Source organism: Syngnathus typhle, linkage group LG16 (assembly GCF_033458585.1).
Source record: "Syngnathus typhle isolate RoL2023-S1 ecotype Sweden linkage group LG16, RoL_Styp_1.0, whole genome shotgun sequence".
In the NCBI taxonomy this organism is placed as follows: domain Eukaryota; kingdom Metazoa; phylum Chordata; class Actinopteri; order Syngnathiformes; family Syngnathidae; genus Syngnathus; species Syngnathus typhle.
Window position 1 is genome coordinate 8,968,950 of NC_083753.1, and position 21,325 is coordinate 8,990,274.

Here is a 21,325-nt window from a genome sequence, read left to right on the forward strand (position 1 = left end):
CTTTGTCATTGTTGGGACGCGGTGGAATGTGATGGTTCTATCTCGAACGGACTCGGCAAGGGGATATCCGAGAGAAAAGGGCCGCTGATTTAAGGGGAAAGGGAAAGGTGGAATAGGCTCCGCAAGGCTCTCAGAAAGCGGGATGAACTTGTCTTCTCCTCCGCGGCCGCAGTGAGGGCAACCGGGGCCGCGTGAGCAAAACTCCAGCCGCCGGTGGCAGCTTTTTGTGGATTTATTGCTGTCTCTTCCCGATTTACAACGGAACACATTTTGAGGTACGGCTATATGTCCCGCTTTCATGTTTGTGTGGCCGGACATAAGCTAACATGAGCCGGGGCGGCACAAGTGTTTCAACTGCGGCAAGTTTGCCCCCCCTCCAACCGTCTTCTCCCTCCTCCGCTCGATTTTAGCCCAAAAAATGCTCAGGTGTTTCAATGTATCTTCGACGCGACAAGAAATGTCACTACACAACAGTTTTAACCGACATTTGGCGCTGTGATTGTCATATTTATAGCTATTTTAAAAGGTCTCACCGGGCCACGACGACGACGACAGGTCTCTCGGCTGAAGTTGAGAATCTCCGCGAACATGAACATGCCACAGCTGCCTGTAGTCACTGCCAAATTGCGTCCTGGAAACCGCTTAATCTTATCTGTATTTCTTTAAAAAATATATATTTTAATATTTATTTTTTGCTTGCCATATGTTCTTTTTTTTTCTTCTTTTTTTTTTCTTCTTTAAAAAAAAAAAAAAAAAGTAAATTGGTGTGGCAGTAAGCTAGCAACAGAGAGACTTTGTACCCGAACCAACCAAGTGATTGTTTGGGCTTCTCTTCCGTTCAATACAATCCAAATAACTTTAAAACACGTTTAACACTCCGAAATGTGTTTTTTTCTTTCTTCTAAAAGTGTGTTAATTGAAAGTAATGGCTTAATTATATAAATCACAGCAGGTAGCTGTCACACAGCAGGGCAGGCATCTCGTTGGGCAGCAAAAAAAAAATAATAATAATAATACCTTTTGGATTTTTTATTCGGCCTTGGAGACATTATCCGCTATCATAAAACGTGACTTTTATTTTTATAGCACCCAATCATATGTTATCTCAAGGTACATTTTGTGGATTAGGACAAGATCTACCAGAAACTTAAATAATATATTTGAGAAGTCCACTTTAACAGGTTGCAAACTTTAGCTAACACAAAGTCTCTTTATGGAGTGTTTCAAGTTGTTTATTGTTAAAGTTAAAGTCCCACTAAACAAAACAAAGACATATTGTATTCAAAACAAGCACATAACTTCTACTAGCGTAATGCTAACAGTGCAAAACTCCATAGACAATCTAAGGATTAGCATCGATGTTGCTGTGTTATGACAATTTAAGCAATAGATGTTTATGCTTTAACACACGCACACAAACACACACACATGTTTGTGTTCATTGCATGTGTTGTGCTATAGTGCATGCACTGACCCGAGGTGGCTAAAGGCAAAACAGTGCAATGTGTGTCCTGTTCTACCAATAGCGCAGTCAACGGTAGAATAGGTAGTTGTCCTGGCTGGAAGAATAATCTGCCAGGTGGGGCTCATAAAAAAACAGAACAGGGAGCGACTGGGGTGGTGGGAACTTGCCTTGACCTGTTTGCAACATGAAGGTGAGCAAGAAGAAGGAAAAAAATTACCAAAGACTTTCTGGAAAGGCGGGCTGTTGTTCACACCTGCTGAGACACGGCTTTGAAGCCGTGCAAATCTGCACGTATGTGTTGATATATTTGCACGTATGTGCGAAAAAAGCTTTTTGGTTTATTACATGTGGAGGTTTTGAAGTTTAAGATGTAACATATAAGGCAAAATGATCCAGTCTTAGGAATTTGTGTTCTAACTTTCGGCTCGATTCAACTCTTATGAATCACAATGACCTCAGTGAGTGAAAATCTTCACACCCATTTCGGAATATCCTTTCACACAGACTGTGTCCTGCCTCTCTTTTGGCTCTGATATTATCAATACATTTCCTGGTTGACTCGCCGCTTCCCCCAACTCCATTCTGTGTCTTCGCATTCGAACTGTCCTCGTTGGAAATTTTGATTCTGAATAGTCTTTGTACTTGGAGATTTAGTAGCGATAGTTTCCTTGAATGAACTTGTCTTGTTTGACCAAGAAGACAAATAGTTTGGACCACATCCTGGTTGAGAAGTTCTTTCTAATCATACCTCTCCCTCTTCTCTAAACTATCCCTTGCGTGATTGGTTTTCCACTCGCCCCATGACGGCCCCACAAAACTAGCAAGCATGGCCTGCTTTGGGTGAAACCAAAAACTAATCATTAGGGGTGTCCAATAAGTGTAATTATCAGCCTAGGCTTTCAACAGTGGCTAAATGACCGTTCCTGGGGATTAAATAAAAAGTATTGAGGATTTCTGTTAGGAGAATCAAACCGCCGGGAATATATCCAACCGGGCTTGTCAGCGGTTGCGGTCCGGCTAGTCGGCACATCGAGTTTTATTCATAGAGCCCCCTGCTGTTAGTGAAGCATGGTAACATTAGTGTGGAATTACATCTGACGGCAAATTACGCAAGTGCGTTAAAACAGCTTGGATTTTTTTTTTTTAGACGGAAATTATTACGGTAAAACAGGTGATGTTAACTAATAAAACAAGCAGCGGTATCAGAGTAGTTCCGGAATAAAAGTGCAAAGGTCAGTTGATTCTCAAAGCACATGCGGCGTAACCGTGATATTAAATGCAATGGATAGCGCATGAAGAATTAGGACCGGATGGTGCCGATTATATTTAGTGGTGGACCCGCTTTCAGGCCTACTAAACTTTCTCGCCCCGGAATAGAACGGCACTGTACATTGAGTGGGATTTTACGCATTACAAAAAAAAGCTTCCTCTTGAAATAGCAGCCAGAGAAAACTCGTATTCGAGCCTCCCACGACTGTGTGTCCTTTTCCAAGTGTGTGTTTTGTGATACTGCCATTAATGGGCTCAGTATCCGGGACGGAGGCTGTTGACAATGTGCAGGACAGCTGGAGTCATTGTCCATTAGCAGATCTGCCGGGAGATAAAAATGATTTGGATGTACAGCTTTGAATTTTTTTAAGCTATTCCGACTTTTTTTAATAAGTGATAAAGATGGCTGTTTTGGAAACGTGCCGTCACAGACCGATGTGTTTCAACAGTGTCCCATTTCTGCCATTGCTACTGAGGAATTTGTCCTTTGACTCCCAGCAACAATTAAAATATGACCTACATACTTTATATCTGCTACACCCTCATCGAGTTCTTTATCAGCGATCGTCCGTGACACTCTTGTGATTGCACTTGAACTCTGTGTACCATTACGAGAGTATCTGTCTATGCCAAAGCAATTTTTGAAAGATTCTGCTCCCGGTCGTGTACGTCTGTCATCAGGTTCTAAGAGCTAAGATGTCAGTCACTCAGCAAACAGTTCATGAGTACATTTCACATCTGAGATTTCACATACTGGCACACCCACAAAGCTCATTCCAGAAAATTGTCTTTGCGTACTGGCCGTTTAAGAATCCCATGTTGAAGTTGGACAACTCTCTCGCGTGTGTGAGGGTGAATGAAGCCCCTTTCGTTAGACCCCCCTAAAGCATGCCAACAACTTCCTCATTACGGGCAAAGCCGGTGGGCCCGTTTTGGTCCAAAGGAGGCCGTCGTGCTGGAACCCAGGCAAGAACTCCATCGTGAAGATCTGCATTGATGATTACTGAAGTTGAAATCTTCTTTAATTTGAATAGATTTTGTTTTAATTGAACTCACTGAAGGTTTGCCAAACTTCACTGCAGGCTAATTATTGCTATGCGCTTCAGACCTCCGCCGCAGATCTGCTGACTATTCTGAGTCATCAAGTTTAAGGAAAATCATTTGAAGCTTTCATTTGAAACTCGAAACTACTGACACGCCACCTCAATTGCTGCTTAAGGGGAAAATCCTTCAGTTCCACTGGGTGACACGCAAGCTAGCTTGTCAACTTAGCAATTATTTGAAAGACATCTGCTTTTCTTTTTGATTCAAGAATTCTCCTTTGCTTTTGAAATGTTCAATGGGTGTGGCATCAAGGAAGAAGCCAGATAGGTCAAGAGAGGAGATAAGATCTTATTGTTAAACCTTGGTGGAAGTCTTTTGATCGAGATGATAGCGGAGAGGTAGCACGAGAACAAATTTACGAGCCAAAGGTTTTGCATAATCCATTGCTGTTTTGACGCCACTTGGCACTTAACGGATGTCTTCCGTACTTTGATACCCCCATTTTGTGTGAATTATTCACAAGGATGTAACGACTACCCGAGCCAAGCTTCCAAACTGCTTCTTAATGCCATAATTCAGGTAATTTATGAACCCCAGTTGCCCCACGTTGTCTTCCACAAGGCTGCTCTTCCGTGGTCCATGTGAAGGTTCGTGAACTATCGCGTGTAACCTTAGAACATCATCATCTGGTCTTCGTTTAGCTTCCATCAGAGAACGACGATTAAGTCAGTGTCAAGTCCAAAGATGCTACGCTACAATGTCCTTCATTATTTATGGATGTGTTAGCTAATCATTAGCATGTATAGCTTCTGTTGGTCTAATATCTTTCAAACAATCATAATGTTTAGTTGCTGTATCTTTCAAACAATCATAATGTTTAGTTGCTGATCAAATTTTGTTCACTCGGAACGCAGTGGCGAGGTTTCTTCTGGCCATTTTATCTTCACACACGTGACTTTGTTGTTTTGCTGAGCCCAAATAAGAAAGTACCTTGATCTCTAGGTTTCGCTCTGATACCGGGCAGGCTACCTTGTTTATGGTTCCTAGGAAATAAGGAAATGGTTTCCAAAAGCATGTAGGAGGCACAGTGAGCCAACACGCAGGGAGGTGAGAAAGACGGGATGTAGGCGCTACATTTTTTATGATTTTGTTTTTTTACTTTTATACATGTGCTTGAATTGACCTTATAGAAATAGAGCCCTCACCATACTACCCCGCTTTCCTCGCCTACTTGGCCAAGGAGTATTTTTGGACATTAATGAAAAGAAATCCGAACTACCTACCCTGAAAAGCCGTGTCTGGGTCAGCTGGGTGGAAACTTGCCTTACTAATGTTCTTAACATTGTCTGTGTGATCCGTGTGTTGTTAAATGTGCGTGCTTTCAGTGAACTGTACAGCGCAGGAATGTTGTGGGTTTGGGGGGGGCGACTGGGTAGGCTTTGGACCTAACAGGGCTATATCTTCTAAGGAGAGGTGAGGTGGGGGTGGGCTAGGCGGGGTGTTCAGGAGCATATTTGGCATATTTCAGGAGCCATTCCAGTCTGGTTCAAGGTGCATTCTTCTTGAAGAGTGACCAAGCTGACAGACCAGAGAGGGAATGAACGTCACGCTCTCATTGTGATCCTGATGATGAATCAGACTAAATCACTAAGACTTCAAATCTCAAATTCTAGTATAGCGTGCGGTGTACTTTGAGATAACCAACCATCTGTCCTCCAACGATCAAAAGCCTCTTTACAAAAACCTGACAATTTGGTAACAAAGTAGATTTGACTTTAGACCAGCTCGGAGCAGGTCTAATTTGCGGCGTACTGCATTAGAATTTTTTGAGCCATGATACTGAATAATCAGTAAGTTGCTTAGTATATATTATATTAGAAAGCAGTGGGACTGATTAGTAGACACACAAGGAGATGATCAATGACATCATTGATCAGATTGTCAGATTGACTCTACAGCTAAACTCAAAATACATATCGGATTGGTGGGAAGTCTAAGTAAAATTAGGTTAAATAAATGCCCTTGTGCCACCTACAGTGGCCCAACATGTACTAAACGTCAGTAACATCCATAAATGGCAACATGTTCTTCGCCCAGCAGCTGCTTTTGTAAGTCTTGGATACCAAGTTTACCATTTTGATTGTTTTTCTACCCAGTACTATAATATCTCTCCTTCAACCTCCCCTCCCATGACTACAGTTACTGCTTCGCTCCTCCAGGATTTATGAGGCTTTAGTCTGTTATTTGCAGTCAATTGGCCACTGACTGACGCGACAGCGGTTGGCAGGAGTTTGTTGTGGAAGTCAGAACTGGTGCAGGGCTCAGCAGAAGTCGAGTTCATCCAGAGGTCCATGAATCTGTGTTTAAGGACACTCTGATGAGTGACACACTTGACTGTACAGATCTGAAGCTTTTGAATATTTTGTATTGTATGATGGAAACCACTAAGTGACATTCTCACAAGTGGTAGCCATTAATAAATGATCAAATAATGCTGTTTTTTTTTGTTGTGGTGGATGCCTTTTGTCCTCAAGCGCTGTATCAAAGTACATTGGTTTGTCTGATGTCTTCATCTTTTGATCTCAAAGGAAAACTATAAGTCAAGTGTGCCACATCTAATTCCTTTGAATGGAAACTCATAAAAATGACTCCAAACTATATGAGCACTTTTACTTCTCAGGGTTGTTGTCACGTCTCTAAATATGACATTTAATGTTTTGTTAAGTTTATTTATAAAAAAAACATGGAAGCTGAAGCTATGTACTACCTAGCTTAATGCTAACCCCAATCAAAATGCCATAGACCAGGGGTCTCAAACTCCAGTCCTCGGGGGCCGCGTTTTCCAAGTTTCCCTCGTTAAACACGCCTGATTCAATTATCAGGCTCCTCCAGAACGTGAGGACGAACTGATCATCTGAATCGTGTGTGTTTAACGAGGGAAACTCGGAAAACATGTAGGAATGCGGTCCCCGAGGACTGGAGTTTGAGACCCCTGCCATAGACGGATATCAATCTCATTGATTGTTAGAAGGGAGCCTGTGATTGGATCAATGACTGGCGATAGTTTCATTATCCCTGTGTGACTTCCAAAACTTAAACCTTAACACGGCCGTCATGAGTTTTGGGATAAGTTAGGTGAACCATACAAGGGAAAACGCAACACTCTGGTCCAGGTTTTGGATCTACAGGGGCGGTTATCAAAATGAAATTCCTTTTGCAGATTATTTTACTTGTGATCAGCAAATATACATGTTTTCAGGGAGAAGAATGTTGGGTCGCCATAGCAACCTGGCTATTAATCACTTCCCCTGTCTTTTGCTCAGCTACTGCTTTGTCTTTTGTTATTTTTCACCTCTTTGTGGACCCTTTCATTTCTCCGGTTTTCATGGAATTGTCAAGCAGGTCAATCCAGTTAACAAGTTCAATCAGAATTAGGAACAAAAATAATTCCGATTATTTCCAATCTAAATTCTGAATGGGCTAACTTTACGCATCAGCCGTTTGATCTGTCTCGTCCAAACGACAAAAAGACAGACAGTCTTGTGCGAGTCATAATGACGTGACAGCAAGTGTCTGAGGACTGTTTTCTCCAGCAACAGTTTATCTTGGACGCTTAGAGGACGGTTGTCTGGCAGACCCAAAACCACAGCGCAAACAGCTCATCAATGGCTCACGAGACAACAGCCTCAAGCCGTTGACAGCGGTTCAAAACGGCAACGCAATAAAATGACTCAGAATAAATATTCTTCTCTTCCTTTTCATAATAGCGCCCTTATATAGTTTGAGAGGCTTATAGATGGATTTAAAAATCCTTCATTCCTCCATTGGCCCATTTCTCGGTATGCCTCGATCACTGTGGTGCAGATGCTAGCAGACCAGAACCGCTCGGCTATTTCCAGCGCTCCATTTCTGCTTTGTTATTTTTTAATGATTGTGTTATTTTGGTTTCATCCAACTGTTTGTCGTAACAAGTGCTTTTGAAGCTCATTCTCACGATAGAACCAACGAGGCCAATAGCTAAAGAATGCGCTGGGTTTGTCTTTTGTATTCGCAATTCCAAAGTTGAGTAAGTCTCTTCTGTGATTGTATGAAAGTCAGCTATTGTTTGTTAGTCAGGTAATGTTGAGTAAGTTGTTTTGTTTTACCGCAGAAGCTCATACCGATATTTGTTGCCATCACCTGAGGCTGTTTCTACTTGAACGAAAAGCAACCAGGCGGACCTATTTGTATAAAAACAAGTTAATGATTGACTCTTTGTTGTCCTTAGCCGGGAATCACTTGACAGTTTAAGGTGGCTTTATCGTGAGATAACGCTTTTGGAGTTGCGAAAGGAATGCACAGACTCATTTGGTCCCAGGAGCCTCGCAGGAATCGTGTAACGTTCGCAGGTCCCTGAGAGGCTCATTTGTGCACTGTGGAACATTGTTGAATACCAGGCATATTTTATGATCCAACCTCAGCCCGTTTCCTCCCTTTCTCCAAGCGTCTGGGTTTATTTGTGAAGCCCCCCCCGCCCCCACCTCTTCACTTCTCCGTACAATTTAACTGCATTTATCCAGTTTGACTGTATGACTATAAAAGTTTGCTGAGGTCATCAGCTTTTTGGAGGTATGATTTATTGTCCATGAGTATTCCTGTAGGTGTAAAGATCACGGATGCAAGTCGAAAGCTTCTGGTTCTTAGTTTCTATTGCCCACTTTGTTTCCCTCCGAGTCCCTCAACTGGCAACAAAGTCGTCAGTCACCCTAATAATTTAAGATTTATAGTTTTAAGTTATCGGATAGTTAAGGCTGCTTGTCCTGTTGGCCTAATTAAAGGGCATAAATTTGCTTAGACTGAATGTGTTCCACATGTGCGACACATTTAATTAGCTTGACTCATTTTGGGGTCATTAAACATTCTGTTGCATGGGCGAAAGTTTATAAACTTAATTGACCAGTTATCATATTTTTTCTGTTTATTGTAGCTGACGTTCGCCCTACTTTCTATTTTTGAAACATTTGCAAGATGACTTGATCTTGTACAGAACAACATTTGTATTCGTATCATTCGCAAATATTCAGTTAGGCCCCCTACTGGCCAAACCCAATATTACATCTGGTGCATACTTTCACAACTCATCTTTCTTGTGCAACTGGTAAAATAAAATATTAAAAGTGGTTCTAATATAAACACCCACCCGTCTCATTCCACCCAAACCTCCGTTCCGCTTTTTCCCCAGGTGTGTACCAAGCTAAAGAATGCTGCTAAAGTAGTGCTTTAGCTAGCTAGCCGCATCCGCCATGCCAAGAATTTCAGACACAATTGACCTTAAAAGGAAACGATATCAGCCTATCAATTCTGCACCACCAGTCAAAGAATGGCTCACTCCCGCTTGGGCAGGGTCCGACTCGCGCAGCAACAACAACAGCACCAGGAAGTGCTTGGCAGCTGAACTTTGAGACTGAAGAGAAATAGCAGAGCAGCCATAGAAGTAGCTGGCAGCTTCTGTTTATTTTATAAGAGTCGACCAGAGTTAAAAAAGATCGCCTCCAGAGCTATTTTCAAGCTTTACGAAGATAAAACCGACATAAGAATCACAACAATCGTTGCACTATATTCTTCCGTATCTGGCCGGCAAAATGAAAGGTTGATCACAACGCAAAGGAATGCAGTCAGACGATAGCAGTTCGGGGTGCCACCATAAATGGTGATAATAGTTTTAGAGTGATTGTTATGCGATGGAATTGCATTAACATTAGCGACGTAGCAAAATTGACAAATACTGAGTTCGGTTGGAATGATCTGTCGCATGTACTTGGTCTGGTTTGCGCAACCGTTCCCTGGCGTATAGGCGGGATGGTGCTAGCGATAGCATCAATGTCAAAACATGTCCGTATCACATCAGTGGATTTCACAATGGTTGGAAACTTGGCTCAGGCCTTCCTGTACACTGTCCTCTGGGTAGTAGATGGTTGTTTATGTGCCCTGCGATTGACCGGCGACCAATCCTGGGTGTACCCCATCTTTAGCATAAAAATGTACTCGAATGACTGCGATAGAAAAATATCCATGTACATTAGCTGCGCTGTGAGGCGTCTTGTGTTTTTTCGGTGGAACAAGGAGAGCTCGAGGGCTGTTAGTCATTAGATATCACTACTGGTTCTGCAGGTTTACAGTCAAGTTGGAAGCGCCGAATGGTTTTCTGTGACAGCTTGTCGACCAAATTGTCGCTCCACCTCTCCGTTGCGTCGGAATGCAAATAACAGCGGGCGGAGGAATGCTGTTCAACACATGAGAAATCAACTCTCTCTGCTACTCCCACCTTCTCTTTTGCTCCTTCTGTCTGCGACATTCTGGACCTCCACTTCCTGTCTCTCGCCGTCCTGCTCCCCTCTGCGCGTTCTCTTTCTCACCCTCGTCCTCGCCTATTGCAAGGCATCCTGTCCGCTTTGTTTGACTTGGGCATTCCTTTCCTCCCCGAGCAGACAAAACAACCCCAGACCTCTCCGAGCTACACACACACACACACACACATATCCTGTTAATCACTCAGGAAATGGGTGCCCATACACACGCCTGGCTAGTGGAGGCCCGGTTGAAGTTTCAGGCCTTGAAAGTTTCTCCGGCGAAGAAACTTGAACACGATCTGTCCTATCGTGTTTTACCTTGATGGGAGTCCCGATGTTCACGACATACTCTTCTGCGCTTCATTTGAATCCAAATATTTTGGTTGAAAACATCCATTTTCCAATGAGGTCACTTGCTGCTTGACAAAATTCACTTGGCGCTTTCTGTTTTGGTCCAACGATAGGTTCAAATAATTTTTATGTATGAATATGCCACATTTAAAAGATAAAAAGTCAAGCTAACCTTTAGCATGCTGGCTAAAAATTCTATGATACTTCGGAGTCTCTATCGTTGTTCCAGTGCAAACGTAATGTTTTGAGATTTTGTCAAAACATTACATTAGATTCAACCACCGAAACATAAGCTCGGTCAGATGCCTTCTAATGCGTTGGCAATGTCGTTTCGCAAAAACCCAAAAGTAGTTAACTCTGTTCATTCTGCTCAGGTTTTCCGAGGCTAAAATCATCTTGGAGTTCTTTCGACGGCAAAATGAGTGGGCTCCAACGGCGCAATTAATTTCGCACAGAATTCCTGAACAATCAATAAATCAATTTGGCTTATCCCTGCTTTGTTTGATTTTTCCCGAGTATATTCAACAGAATTACAAAGATGCCACACATGGAATACATTTGTTGCATCAAAGCGTTCTACTCGAGTGTTTATAAAGAGACTTTTGGCTGCAATCAATGTTTTTAGTGAACAATTTATGAATGTACTACAGCGTTTTATCACACAGTGTGGAAAATCCCGTTTTGCGGCAAAGTTTCTCAACAATCCAATGACATTTTTCCACACAAGTCGGATACAGGCCGGAAATTTGGGCGGCAGAAACACTGACGTGGCGGTTTAGGGTATGAAGAACTTTGCAAAGAGTACCACGAGAATGCCAATAATGTTTGTTCATAAATATGTCAAGTAAATAATGAATGGCAAATATAATAATAAGGTAGCGTATGTAATGATGTTATATTGTGGCTCTTGTCGTTAACCAAACTAGTAATTTTAGTGATGACACTTGTAAGTAAGAAGTGTCCCACATTAAGACTTTTTAGGTGGGCCATGAGCCATGTTTTGGTGGCCCTGTTTATTCCTGATAGAAAATGACAATTTTCTATTTTTATTTCATATTTAGCATCTTTACATTGTATTTCTTAAAGCATTAGAAAATATTACTTATTACTTGCTGATCGTGTTTTTTGTTTTTTTTCCAGTCTAAAATCGAACCAAATATTTATCATTTAACATTTGCCGGTAAGGATGTAAACAGAAAAAAAAATTTGGTACAAAATTCAAAACATGTCTCTTTTTTTTCAGTACAGTCACGCTTCATTTTTATCGAGCTCAAAAATTTGACCGTGCTGTAATTTGAAGTTCCTCCGTCTGCCTCCACTCTCATCCTTTTAATTCAACCCAGACTGCTGTCTTAAATTGGGATCCTCTGCGCTTAACCAAACATATGGAATGCTACTGTAGTGGAATGCTTGTCTTCTGTGTCGTCTGTGTGCTTGCATGTGTGTGTGTGTGTTGAAGCACTCCAGAACTTCTCGGGTCGTTGTTGATGATGATGATTATGATAATAGCGTGTGTGTTGGTGTGTGCGTGCCAAAGAAGTGAATGGGGCCTTGTGTTGCCGTGGCCAAACATGGCTTGTCTGCTCATGCATGAGTCGATGGCAAAGCCCACAAAACACGTATCCACTCCCGGGGATGTTTGTTTGACTCATGAAGGTCAAACGCTAGCAAAAGGTGCCATTTTGAAAATTTGATCATTGTATTTTTGCTAACCACGTTGTTTGTTTGTTTGTTTCCAATCACAGAATGGCGCCTCGGGGAAGACTACTTTAACATGTCAGAGATGAAGGATGTTTGGGAGATGTGAGTTTTATCTCCTTCTACTCATCTGCTGTTCATTAAGAGAATAGTTTGATACTGAATTTCTCTCTTTTTTTTCCCTGTAAATAAATGTATAAAAATAGAAATTAGCTTTTTTATATCTTTACGTAAAGACTTTGGTGTCTCTTAAAAGTCCATCGAGTTTAACCTCCTTCTCCCCGTCGTCTTCATCCACCTCTTCCTCTCCGCTTTTTGTCCGAGCGTGTTTCCTGTCGGGCACAAATGCCGGCGCCAAACTTCCTTCCCCGGACTTTTGCGCAGGAGTGGCACACTGCTGTATTTTTCAACCACGCTACACGGCGCTAATGTGTTTCTTGGTGTCAAAAAAACCAATATGGAGGCCCTTTTTCTCTTTTACACAAACTATTCTCGAATCTAGTCGCCCTCTTTGGTGCGCAATCAGCCTTCCACAAAATTACAAACAGAACATGTATATATGAGCTGTGCCATTTGTCTCAGCTGTCAACATATAAACAGTTTCTTTTTTTTGTGGGCCTTGATAATTACTGTGATTACATTTCAAATGGGCGTCTGAATTAGTCACTTAGCAGCATGGCGACCTCAGTAAACAGTAAATTGAAATTAAATTGTCGGCCATTTTGTTTCCCCAGTTGCAATATCGTTACAATTGACTCCCATTGACAATTTTTAACCAAATACTTGAGTCAATATTATCGTCTGATATACGTCATCCCTTTCGCCTCCTCCCGCTCTTCTGCCGTCGCCTCTCGGCAGCCGCTTGCTGCATTCCTGCCGCAGTAATCCACTCAGGCAGCTTCCTACTCTACATTCTGCGGGCTGGCTTCACGCTCACCCCCCTCTCTGGCTCCGTGGCCTCCTCGCGTTTGCTTTTTCTCGTGAAGCTGACGCCAAAGGGTGAGGGAGTCCACTGAACAAAGCAGACAGGCAGAAGGTGCAAGGATAGCGTGTTAAGAAAATTTCACGCACATATACACAAAAAAGACACTTTTTGGTTCGGGTTTTTGGACAGTGTTTAGTTGAAGATCTAAATTGTTTAACCGACTAAACATTGAAAGTCTGAGGCTCCATTGTACGCATACTATTGGAATAATAAACACGCTGACCAGTTTTGGATATTTGGAGAGTTGGTGGTCCTCCAGGACTGCCTTAAACTGGAAGTTAGTTGAGACTGAATCAAGAACTGTTAGTTGTTGGTTATTTTGCCTTAACTTCTCGATTCAAGAATTGAATTTGGAATAATTGTCGCAATAAGCTAACATCTGATTTCTTGAGGTGTTCATTAACCTGCCGTCATCCGACTCAATTTTCAAAACAGGATTTCTGTCAGGAGACATTTTAACCACAGACGTACTTGACACTTGATTTACTGGCAGTTCCTTCACACTCCATCTTCCAGCACATCTGGGATGAGTGCGTTCAGAAAAAGTGGGGGGGGAAAAACGGATGTGAGGTAGCGCTTTGGCCGTAAATCTCTTTTAGCGCTTCGATAAGCTTGCTAATGCATTTGTACGCTCAGTAGCAACTGGTTATTTTTTTCCTCCTTTCCTGGCTGATTTGCCTCGTCGATGTCACTGACACTGCAGGCCTGTTTGGGAAATCAAAATAAAAATGTGCACGGTCAAATCACTGTTGAACTAGAACCGAGCGTGTATTAACTTCATCTTTACGACTCCCTGGCTCAACGTTTTCTCTGTCTGACTCACTTAAATCACACAGACGGCTCGTCGACACGTTAAGTGTCATCGTGTTGCCATGTTCTCTTGTCAGCATCAAACTGTGACGCAATTTTTTTTTTTTTCCACTTCGCACAGAAGTTCCGCTGACGTCCGCTGATAGCTGAGAATGCTTCGACAGCTGTAAATGTGAAATAGTAGCCAGTTAGCGGGACAGTGAGATATTTCCGCGCTGTAAAAAATGACAATGCCTTCATGTATGATCATTATGGAAATGTTAGAGCCATATATTTCCAAAACATGTTGGTCCAATTACAGTAGTCTCGTGTCATTGACAAAAAAATGCGTTCACCTCAAGAAACAAGCTCCGTGACTTTCCCTGTCCTCTATTCTGCTTAAAATGCACCGCAGCCTTTAATTTCTTTACCGATTTTCGTTGCGAGAGGCTGACATGACAGCGCAGGAAATCACAAGCCAAATATTATGGGCAGCCGCTCTTCACTTCTTTGGAAAAAATGCAGGCCAAGCACCAGCTCGCCACCATCTTGTGGCTTCCATTGCTCCGCCATCATCTCGACACGGCATGCGCACACACATTCTCAACATCCTGCACATGGAGGATATTATTTTGCTTGGACTTGTTATTAACCACCATCTTTTGGAACCCAGAAGTCGCTAATGTCAAGTGCAAGAGTGATTTTTTTTTTCCCCTTTCTGCCTCTGGTGGGGAGAACAGGATGTACGAGAAAGGCGGCTGGCAAGCAGGAAGAGTGGCTAAAGCCTTAATGATATGGTGTCTGATTGTAACCTTCGTGTGAGCGAAAGACAGAAAGAAAAAGAGAGAAACTCAACTTTCCAATAAGTTTTATTATCAACCCCCCCCCCTCCTTTCGGGAACATCAATATCCCCCCCCGCGGTACCTTTTATGTGTTTTTTTGATGTGTCATAGCCCAGTTTGGTCCAAGACTGTAGCAAAACATACTAAATTTGGAATCATGGTTCAACATTCCACTTACAGCTGAGGAAAGCAACTGCGGCGCTTCAAGTCTCCGGATGTTGACTTTTCTGTTAACCTCTCACTGTCGAAATGACTTCTTTTTTTCCCCCCTTGCTTTTGAGTTTCCTCGGGGCTGACTCGGGGTTTGCTTTTATTACAGTGTGCGAGTGTGTCATTTTAAGCTGTAGTTAAAATTAAAGGGATGTTTTGAAAATGTCAATAAGATAATAGTTTTTTTTTTTTAATGTGGTTGTCTAGAAGGCCGTGTAATTCCACCTTAATAATGATCAGAAAGTACCGATACCAGATCTTATCAATCCGATACTAGTATTGTTTTCAGCTGTGGAGGTTGCCGATACCAGCCACTGATATCAATCTGACATTAAGGTCATTCTCGATAGTAGGTGCTGCCAAATGTATTGGGCCACAAAAAAAAAAAAAAATGGATGAGTGGGCACAAATGGTCGGACTTTGGACACCCCCCTGGTCAAAGTCATCAAGCGTTCCCTTCTACCGTCATGAATGCGGCTAATGAGGGCCCAGCCCCTGTGATAATCATGCTTCAGGTATGTTGATTAGTTTGGCAGCGTAGGCCCTTTCCACAGTCGTTTTGCACGCGTCGCTGCTCATAAAAAGCCACCGTGCTGGTGTGCGTGTCAGAGGGACATGACGATGGCCTTTAGCGGAAAAGCAAATCTCAGTGGACAAGCTCATGCAAGACACGACGACATTATTGACAGGAGTATTTCGACCCCACTTTTGCTTCCCTTTACCTCGAGTCCTCCTCACGCCGTTATTTCCTGTCTCGCCCAAACCCCCAGACCTCATGAAAGTGCGAAATAATCAAAATAAAAGACTCTTTGCATCACAGGGCTTTCAGGAACGTAATCGGTGCCAGATTGACTTTTCAAAGTGTTTTTTTTTTTGTGCTGAACAAGATGTTTAATAAATTGTGTGGCGAGTACTTTTTTCCACATTAAACAAAACAAAGGAAAGTCCATAAAGTCATTTGGGAGTAAACCCTGATGACAACTTATCGCATCTCATGAGATGTGTTTACTGCCGTACTAGATTTTCTTTTAACAGTACAAACTGTTTTTTGTTTTTTTTTAAACAACATCAAACGCTCTTTATTCCAAGCGGTTTTCACACTCTTTGAACACGAACGAGGGGAGACACGAAGGGGAGGATTAAGAGCTGCCGACAAGTGATGATGTGTGCAGATGTTCAGTCCCACCCTCAGGCTGATCTCCTCTCATGGTCGATAACGGTGCCTGCTTAGCTAAATGAAACAGGATGGGGGGGTGCAGGGGGAGCAGGAAAGCCCACCACCTGAATCATTCATGAAACAAACTGATAGATGGAGGCTCTGCTGACAGTCGGCTTTTTGTTTGCTACTAATTGGCGTCATGTATGGAGGTCAAAGCATCCCATTTTGAAGCAGAGCTGATGTTCTTATCTTGATAGTGTTATTGAGAAATGCCGCTGTCAGCAGAAACACGCAGACGAGTAAAAATCAATGTCGGGGATAGCGGCGGGAGATTGTATTGTACACGATGTGTGAGTGTGCATGCGTGAAACATGTGCCGGCATATCCGTACTGACATGTGGAATCCCCACAGCTCCTTGTAAAAGGACAAAACAAGGTGAAGAGTGAAAATAGTGGTTCAATGATAAAGGAAAGAATTGCATCGTGTTATTATCGCGTTTGGCTAGCACACTGTATTTTCATTTAAAATGAGAAATTGCACATCTCCATTTTTGTTGATTGTGTTTGCGTCATTTTATGTCCTTGGTATAAAAGATAAAAGGATAAATAAAAAATAATTAGCGAGTAATGACTTTTTGGCCACGCTCTTCGATCTGTCACGCCGATTATTAAACGACGATCAGTGACTAAAGTGTTTTTTTTTTCTTCCTCCCTCCTATAGATGAAATCTAAACATCACGCTGATGAAACTTTTCTCGCAGCACCACTTGTAAAAAGAGCACAAAGAGATCAAAACCACTTTCACACTAGTTGTCTAACATTGAAAGTGAATTGATATCAACACAACACAAATGTGGACCTCTGCCAAGGCTCAAATAACCTGAAGAAAACACAAGACACTAGAAACACAATAAAAAACTAGCCATGTCTGACATGACACATCGCCATTTGCGGCATAAGCTACAAAGTCTCAGTCGACGGCTCGATGAATTGGAGGAAGCCACTAACAAGCTGCAGAAGTCCGAAGATGAGTTGCTCGACATTCAGGTTAGTAATGAGCGATATTTGCGGAACTGATGTACAGAAATATTTTAATCAACTCTTACCTCACAGGACAAAATCATCCAGGCAGAAGGTAGCAATTCGTCCTTGCTTGCCGATGTCGAGTCCTTGAGGAAACGCCTCTTGAAAATCCAAGGTAAAGATGAGGAGGTGCGCAAAGCCGAAGACCTCTGCCGGACTGTGAGAGAGAAACTGGAAGAGGAGGAAAATCTAACCATGGAGCTGAAGGCCGAGATCGAACATCTCCAGAGGAGGATGGCGGAACTGGAGAAACTGGAGGAAGCGTTTGGGAAAAGTAAGTCCGACTGTAGCCAGCTCTGCCTCAGTCTCAATGAAGAGAAGAACCTGACCAAGAAACTCTCGACCGAGTTGGAGACCCTCAAAGCACGTTTAAAGGAAATGGAGGGGTCTGAGGTGAAACTGGACAAAGCAGAGCAGACATTAGCAGCGGAACTTGACAAGGTTAAAGGATTCTGCCAGACCTTTGAGAATGAACACAAGAGGATACGAGAGAAACAAAAGGAAGATGAGAAGATCATTTTAAAGCTCACAGAGAAACTGGAGCGCCTTGGCATGTCTGTCGATCCTGGTTGTACAGACTTTATAAGATCAAGAATTGAAGAGGAGCTATCCTCCACCGGCATACACACCAGTAACTTGACTGGACGCAAGAAGAGCCTCGACTATAACATTGGCCTGCTGAATAAATCTGAAAACCAGAAGAACCTTGCAGGGTCACCTGAGGAGGACAATAAGGTAAAGGAGTTATCGCAAGAAGTTGAACGTCTGAAGAACCGCCTCAAACAACTAGAGATTGTGGAGAATGACTTGAAGAGCTCCGAGTCAAAAAACGGCGAGCTTCACAAAAAGGTCCAGATGGAACGAGACCGGGCTCGCCAACTGAGCGAGCAGGTGGAACAGCTCAGGACGCAGCTGTGCAATAAAGGTGGGATCGGAGGCCACCGAACTGTGGATAAGCAAGGCAACGGAAGTGCTAACATCTGCCCCAACAGCCCTGCCAAGCATCTGGAGAATGGCAAAGCTGAGAACGAAGAGCTCGCCAAGGGAACTTTCAGGCAAGAGAAGCCTAAATACCGAAGCGCCGCATCTGTCACTGAGCCCAGCTCGCCTAAGCACCGAATCAGGGAGCTATCTCCTCAGCACAAGAGAGAAACCAAGCTCAGAACTAAAGATCTCAGCAACTCCGAGGAAACCTCTCCCATGTCTCCTAACAGAGCCATCAGTTCTGCACACAAAAGTAGGAGGACACCCAAAACCCCCAATACTTTTTCCGATAACGGAATAAGAGAGACGGGCAGAGGAACCGAGGAAAAACCATACAAGGGAACAATGTACAGCGCTTTGCATACACCCTCCAGTGACGTTAAAAAAGTGTCCGTTCTTAGCCGCTACCCGCCAGCAGCTAATGACCAGAAGCCCCTGAGGACACCTTACAGACAGGGCGATGGGGACGGCAAAAAGAGCAGAATGGAAAAAAATTCAAAGTCATATGGAGGCAGCGACAGTGAATCAACCAACTCGGATGTTGTGCCTGAGAGCGGCACCCCCGTACCAGACAAGGACGCTGAGCTCCCTTCAGACCAGGAATCGATTGACCCACTTCAACATTCTGCGTCCAGGCTATCCAAGGCCAATGGATCCTACAAAGCTTACAGATCCAACGTCAATCAACTGCTGCCAAATGATCAGGGGTCTGAAGGTCATTCCTCTGCTTCAGAAACAGAATCTACCGGTTCGAGACCTTCTGAACCAGAGACGGTGAATGAAACGACTACTACAACTCCGAGCAGTAGGACTGCAACCTCGAGATATTCTCCATATTCCCACGTCAAAGACTCTCATTCAGAGGGTTCCTCCTCCAGAAGTTCCTTCGATGAAGAACTGAGAGCACATTTAGCTGAGGGAGGCCGAAACACCCCATCTGGTCTGGAAGTCCAGCGGGTTTGCAGTCCACGTGAGGCGCTGAGGTCAAAAGCAGTCATCAAACCAGCCATCGTTGAGATCGACAAGAAAGAGATGATGATTTCCGAACCCTTGCCCGCCAACGGCAAACCCAGGATATCCACCAAACCCGTGTTGACCAACACCAGTAAGATAACCAGCAGTATAACGATCTATCCCAATGACCCGACCTCCTCCAGAACCAGCAGCCGCAGCAGCAGTGTATCCAGTGAGCCCTTGTCCGCCAAGGAACGTCACACATCCACCAGTAACTTTCTCATCGGTAAGTTGACCACCATTCACTTGACCCCTCCCATCTAGTTTTGGTATCAACACATTCCGACATTCCCATTTCAAAATCTGTGCTTGATTTGGCAACAGAATGAAAATACTATATTGTTACATAAGAAATATGACGAATACATAATCAGATGACTCATCTATTCAAACTTCTTTCATTGGACAGGCCCAAGTACCGAGCACCATGGCAGCATTTCAATCCCTTACGAAATCTCCATCCCCAAGAGCGAGCTTACCATGCGGTCAAGCCAGGACCAAGACCCCGGAGCGGATAACCACAATGATTCCTCATCCAAGTCAAGGATTCACAGTTCCTCCAGAGTGGAAACAACCACGAGGCACACGGCCTACCAACACAGCAGCTTTAGCCACCCGTCTCCGGACACGACCTCTGCTGACCTCAACGATTCTTCTGCCTTCGAAAGCTCCAATAGCACCACCACTTTCACCAGCTGGCAAAACCAAAGTCATACGCAGCAAGAAGAGTCTCTACCAGACACGAAGAATGTAACCGTGAGAAGCACTTGGAAGAACAAAGGCCTTGCGTCGGATGAGAAGGAGAGACGAAGAAGGGGGGTCATGGACGGGGGTTCTAAGGATGAGGCAGAATCTACAACAACATGCAAGGCTTACCTGGCGAGAACGGTTGACTCTGATGACTCCCAGAGCTATGGATCTAAAACCAGTGGGATTGTTTCTGCTCTGAGGAGATCCAAGCCATCCCCTTCGGATGTAAGTTTAAAAAACGACAACAATCAAAGAAGCTGGTAGTTGGATGATTCCTTTTTTTGTCCTTGCAGATGTACATGCGGACTATCGACAAAGAAGCCGAAGAATCGGCGCTCCTTCGCGGCGGAACCGCCAAGACCGTCCCCGCGGACGCAGGAGCCTTCGGAAAGACTTTGCCTCACGCGCCTGTCACCTCTCAGTCCTGGAACCGTTCGTACTCGCAACGACCGCAGGTACAACTCCTCCCTCCTGATATTCCGAAGAGTTTCCACAAATTCTCCCGGTACTTCCATGTGTGTTCCCACACGGCACAAACAGAAGGGTGGGACGAAAAGTTACGCAGGGTGGAAATGAACAAGCTATTAACAAGTGGAAAAAAAGGCTTGAGAAACCTCAAAGAGTAGAAAATAGTTTTCCTGTATTTATCCGCGCCACCTGCAAGATGCGTGGCGTAAACATAGCTGTAGTTTTTGTATTTATGTGGTCTTGCGTGCAGGATTTTCTTCATGGGTGTAGACTACAAATGTCTGTCTGCTTATCGAGTGGCCTCCGTGGCTACAATAACATGCCATTCTGTCACATATGATAAAGTAGGCTGGTCTGGGAAAGAATTTTCTTTGCTTAATACCAAGCAAACATAAATGTACAGTAAGAGGAGAACCATTAATCGTCGTCAGTCCAATTTGTCCGACGATGACATTGACGAGGATTATCCATTTATGGATGTTGTAGATTGTGGCTGAGATCTGAAAAAAATACAGATCAGGCAGTTTGCGCCGTACTACCGGCAGCATAAACGAGACCACGCCGCTGGACTGCGGTACTGGAAACTCAGTCTGTCATTTTCAGCCAGACGATTCAACTAATCTTCCTTCTTCCCACCAACCCACTTTCAACTAATTGGCTATTCAAACCTTGGAAGGAATAGACTCTTCTATTTGTGGAATTCTGCCATGGTCAGGGTCCGCCTCATCTTCACACCATAGCCTTGACCGCAACTCTTTGATTGGTTGACAGACTTTGAGTTTGTCTCCTCTTTTTGACCCCCGTCTAACATCAGTCATCCTTGAGTGGTGCTGGTTACCATGGAGCCGGTCGGAGGATTTCAAAAAGAGCCCCCCCCCTCCCCT

General features: G+C 43.6%; 1 protein-coding gene across 2 annotated transcripts in view; it reads left to right on the forward strand.

The window, feature by feature from the left end:
• Window positions 1-21,325, forward strand: part of luzp1 (leucine zipper protein 1) — a 26,133-nt gene continuing 4,808 nt past the window's right edge. The window contains exons 1-6 of one of the 2 annotated variants that reach the window (XM_061301862.1): window positions 1-275; window positions 12,204-12,261; window positions 16,864-17,189; window positions 17,256-19,449; window positions 19,633-20,198; window positions 20,267-20,428. In XM_061301862.1, coding sequence (XP_061157846.1) covers window positions 17,067-17,189; window positions 17,256-19,449; window positions 19,633-20,198; window positions 20,267-20,428 — 3,045 coding nt within the window. In that variant the 5' untranslated portion in view covers window positions 1-275; window positions 12,204-12,261; window positions 16,864-17,066. The remainder of the gene's footprint in view (window positions 276-12,203; window positions 12,262-16,863; window positions 17,190-17,255; window positions 19,450-19,632; window positions 20,199-20,266; window positions 20,429-21,325) is intronic. The other variant, XM_061301863.1, reaches the window with a different exon arrangement.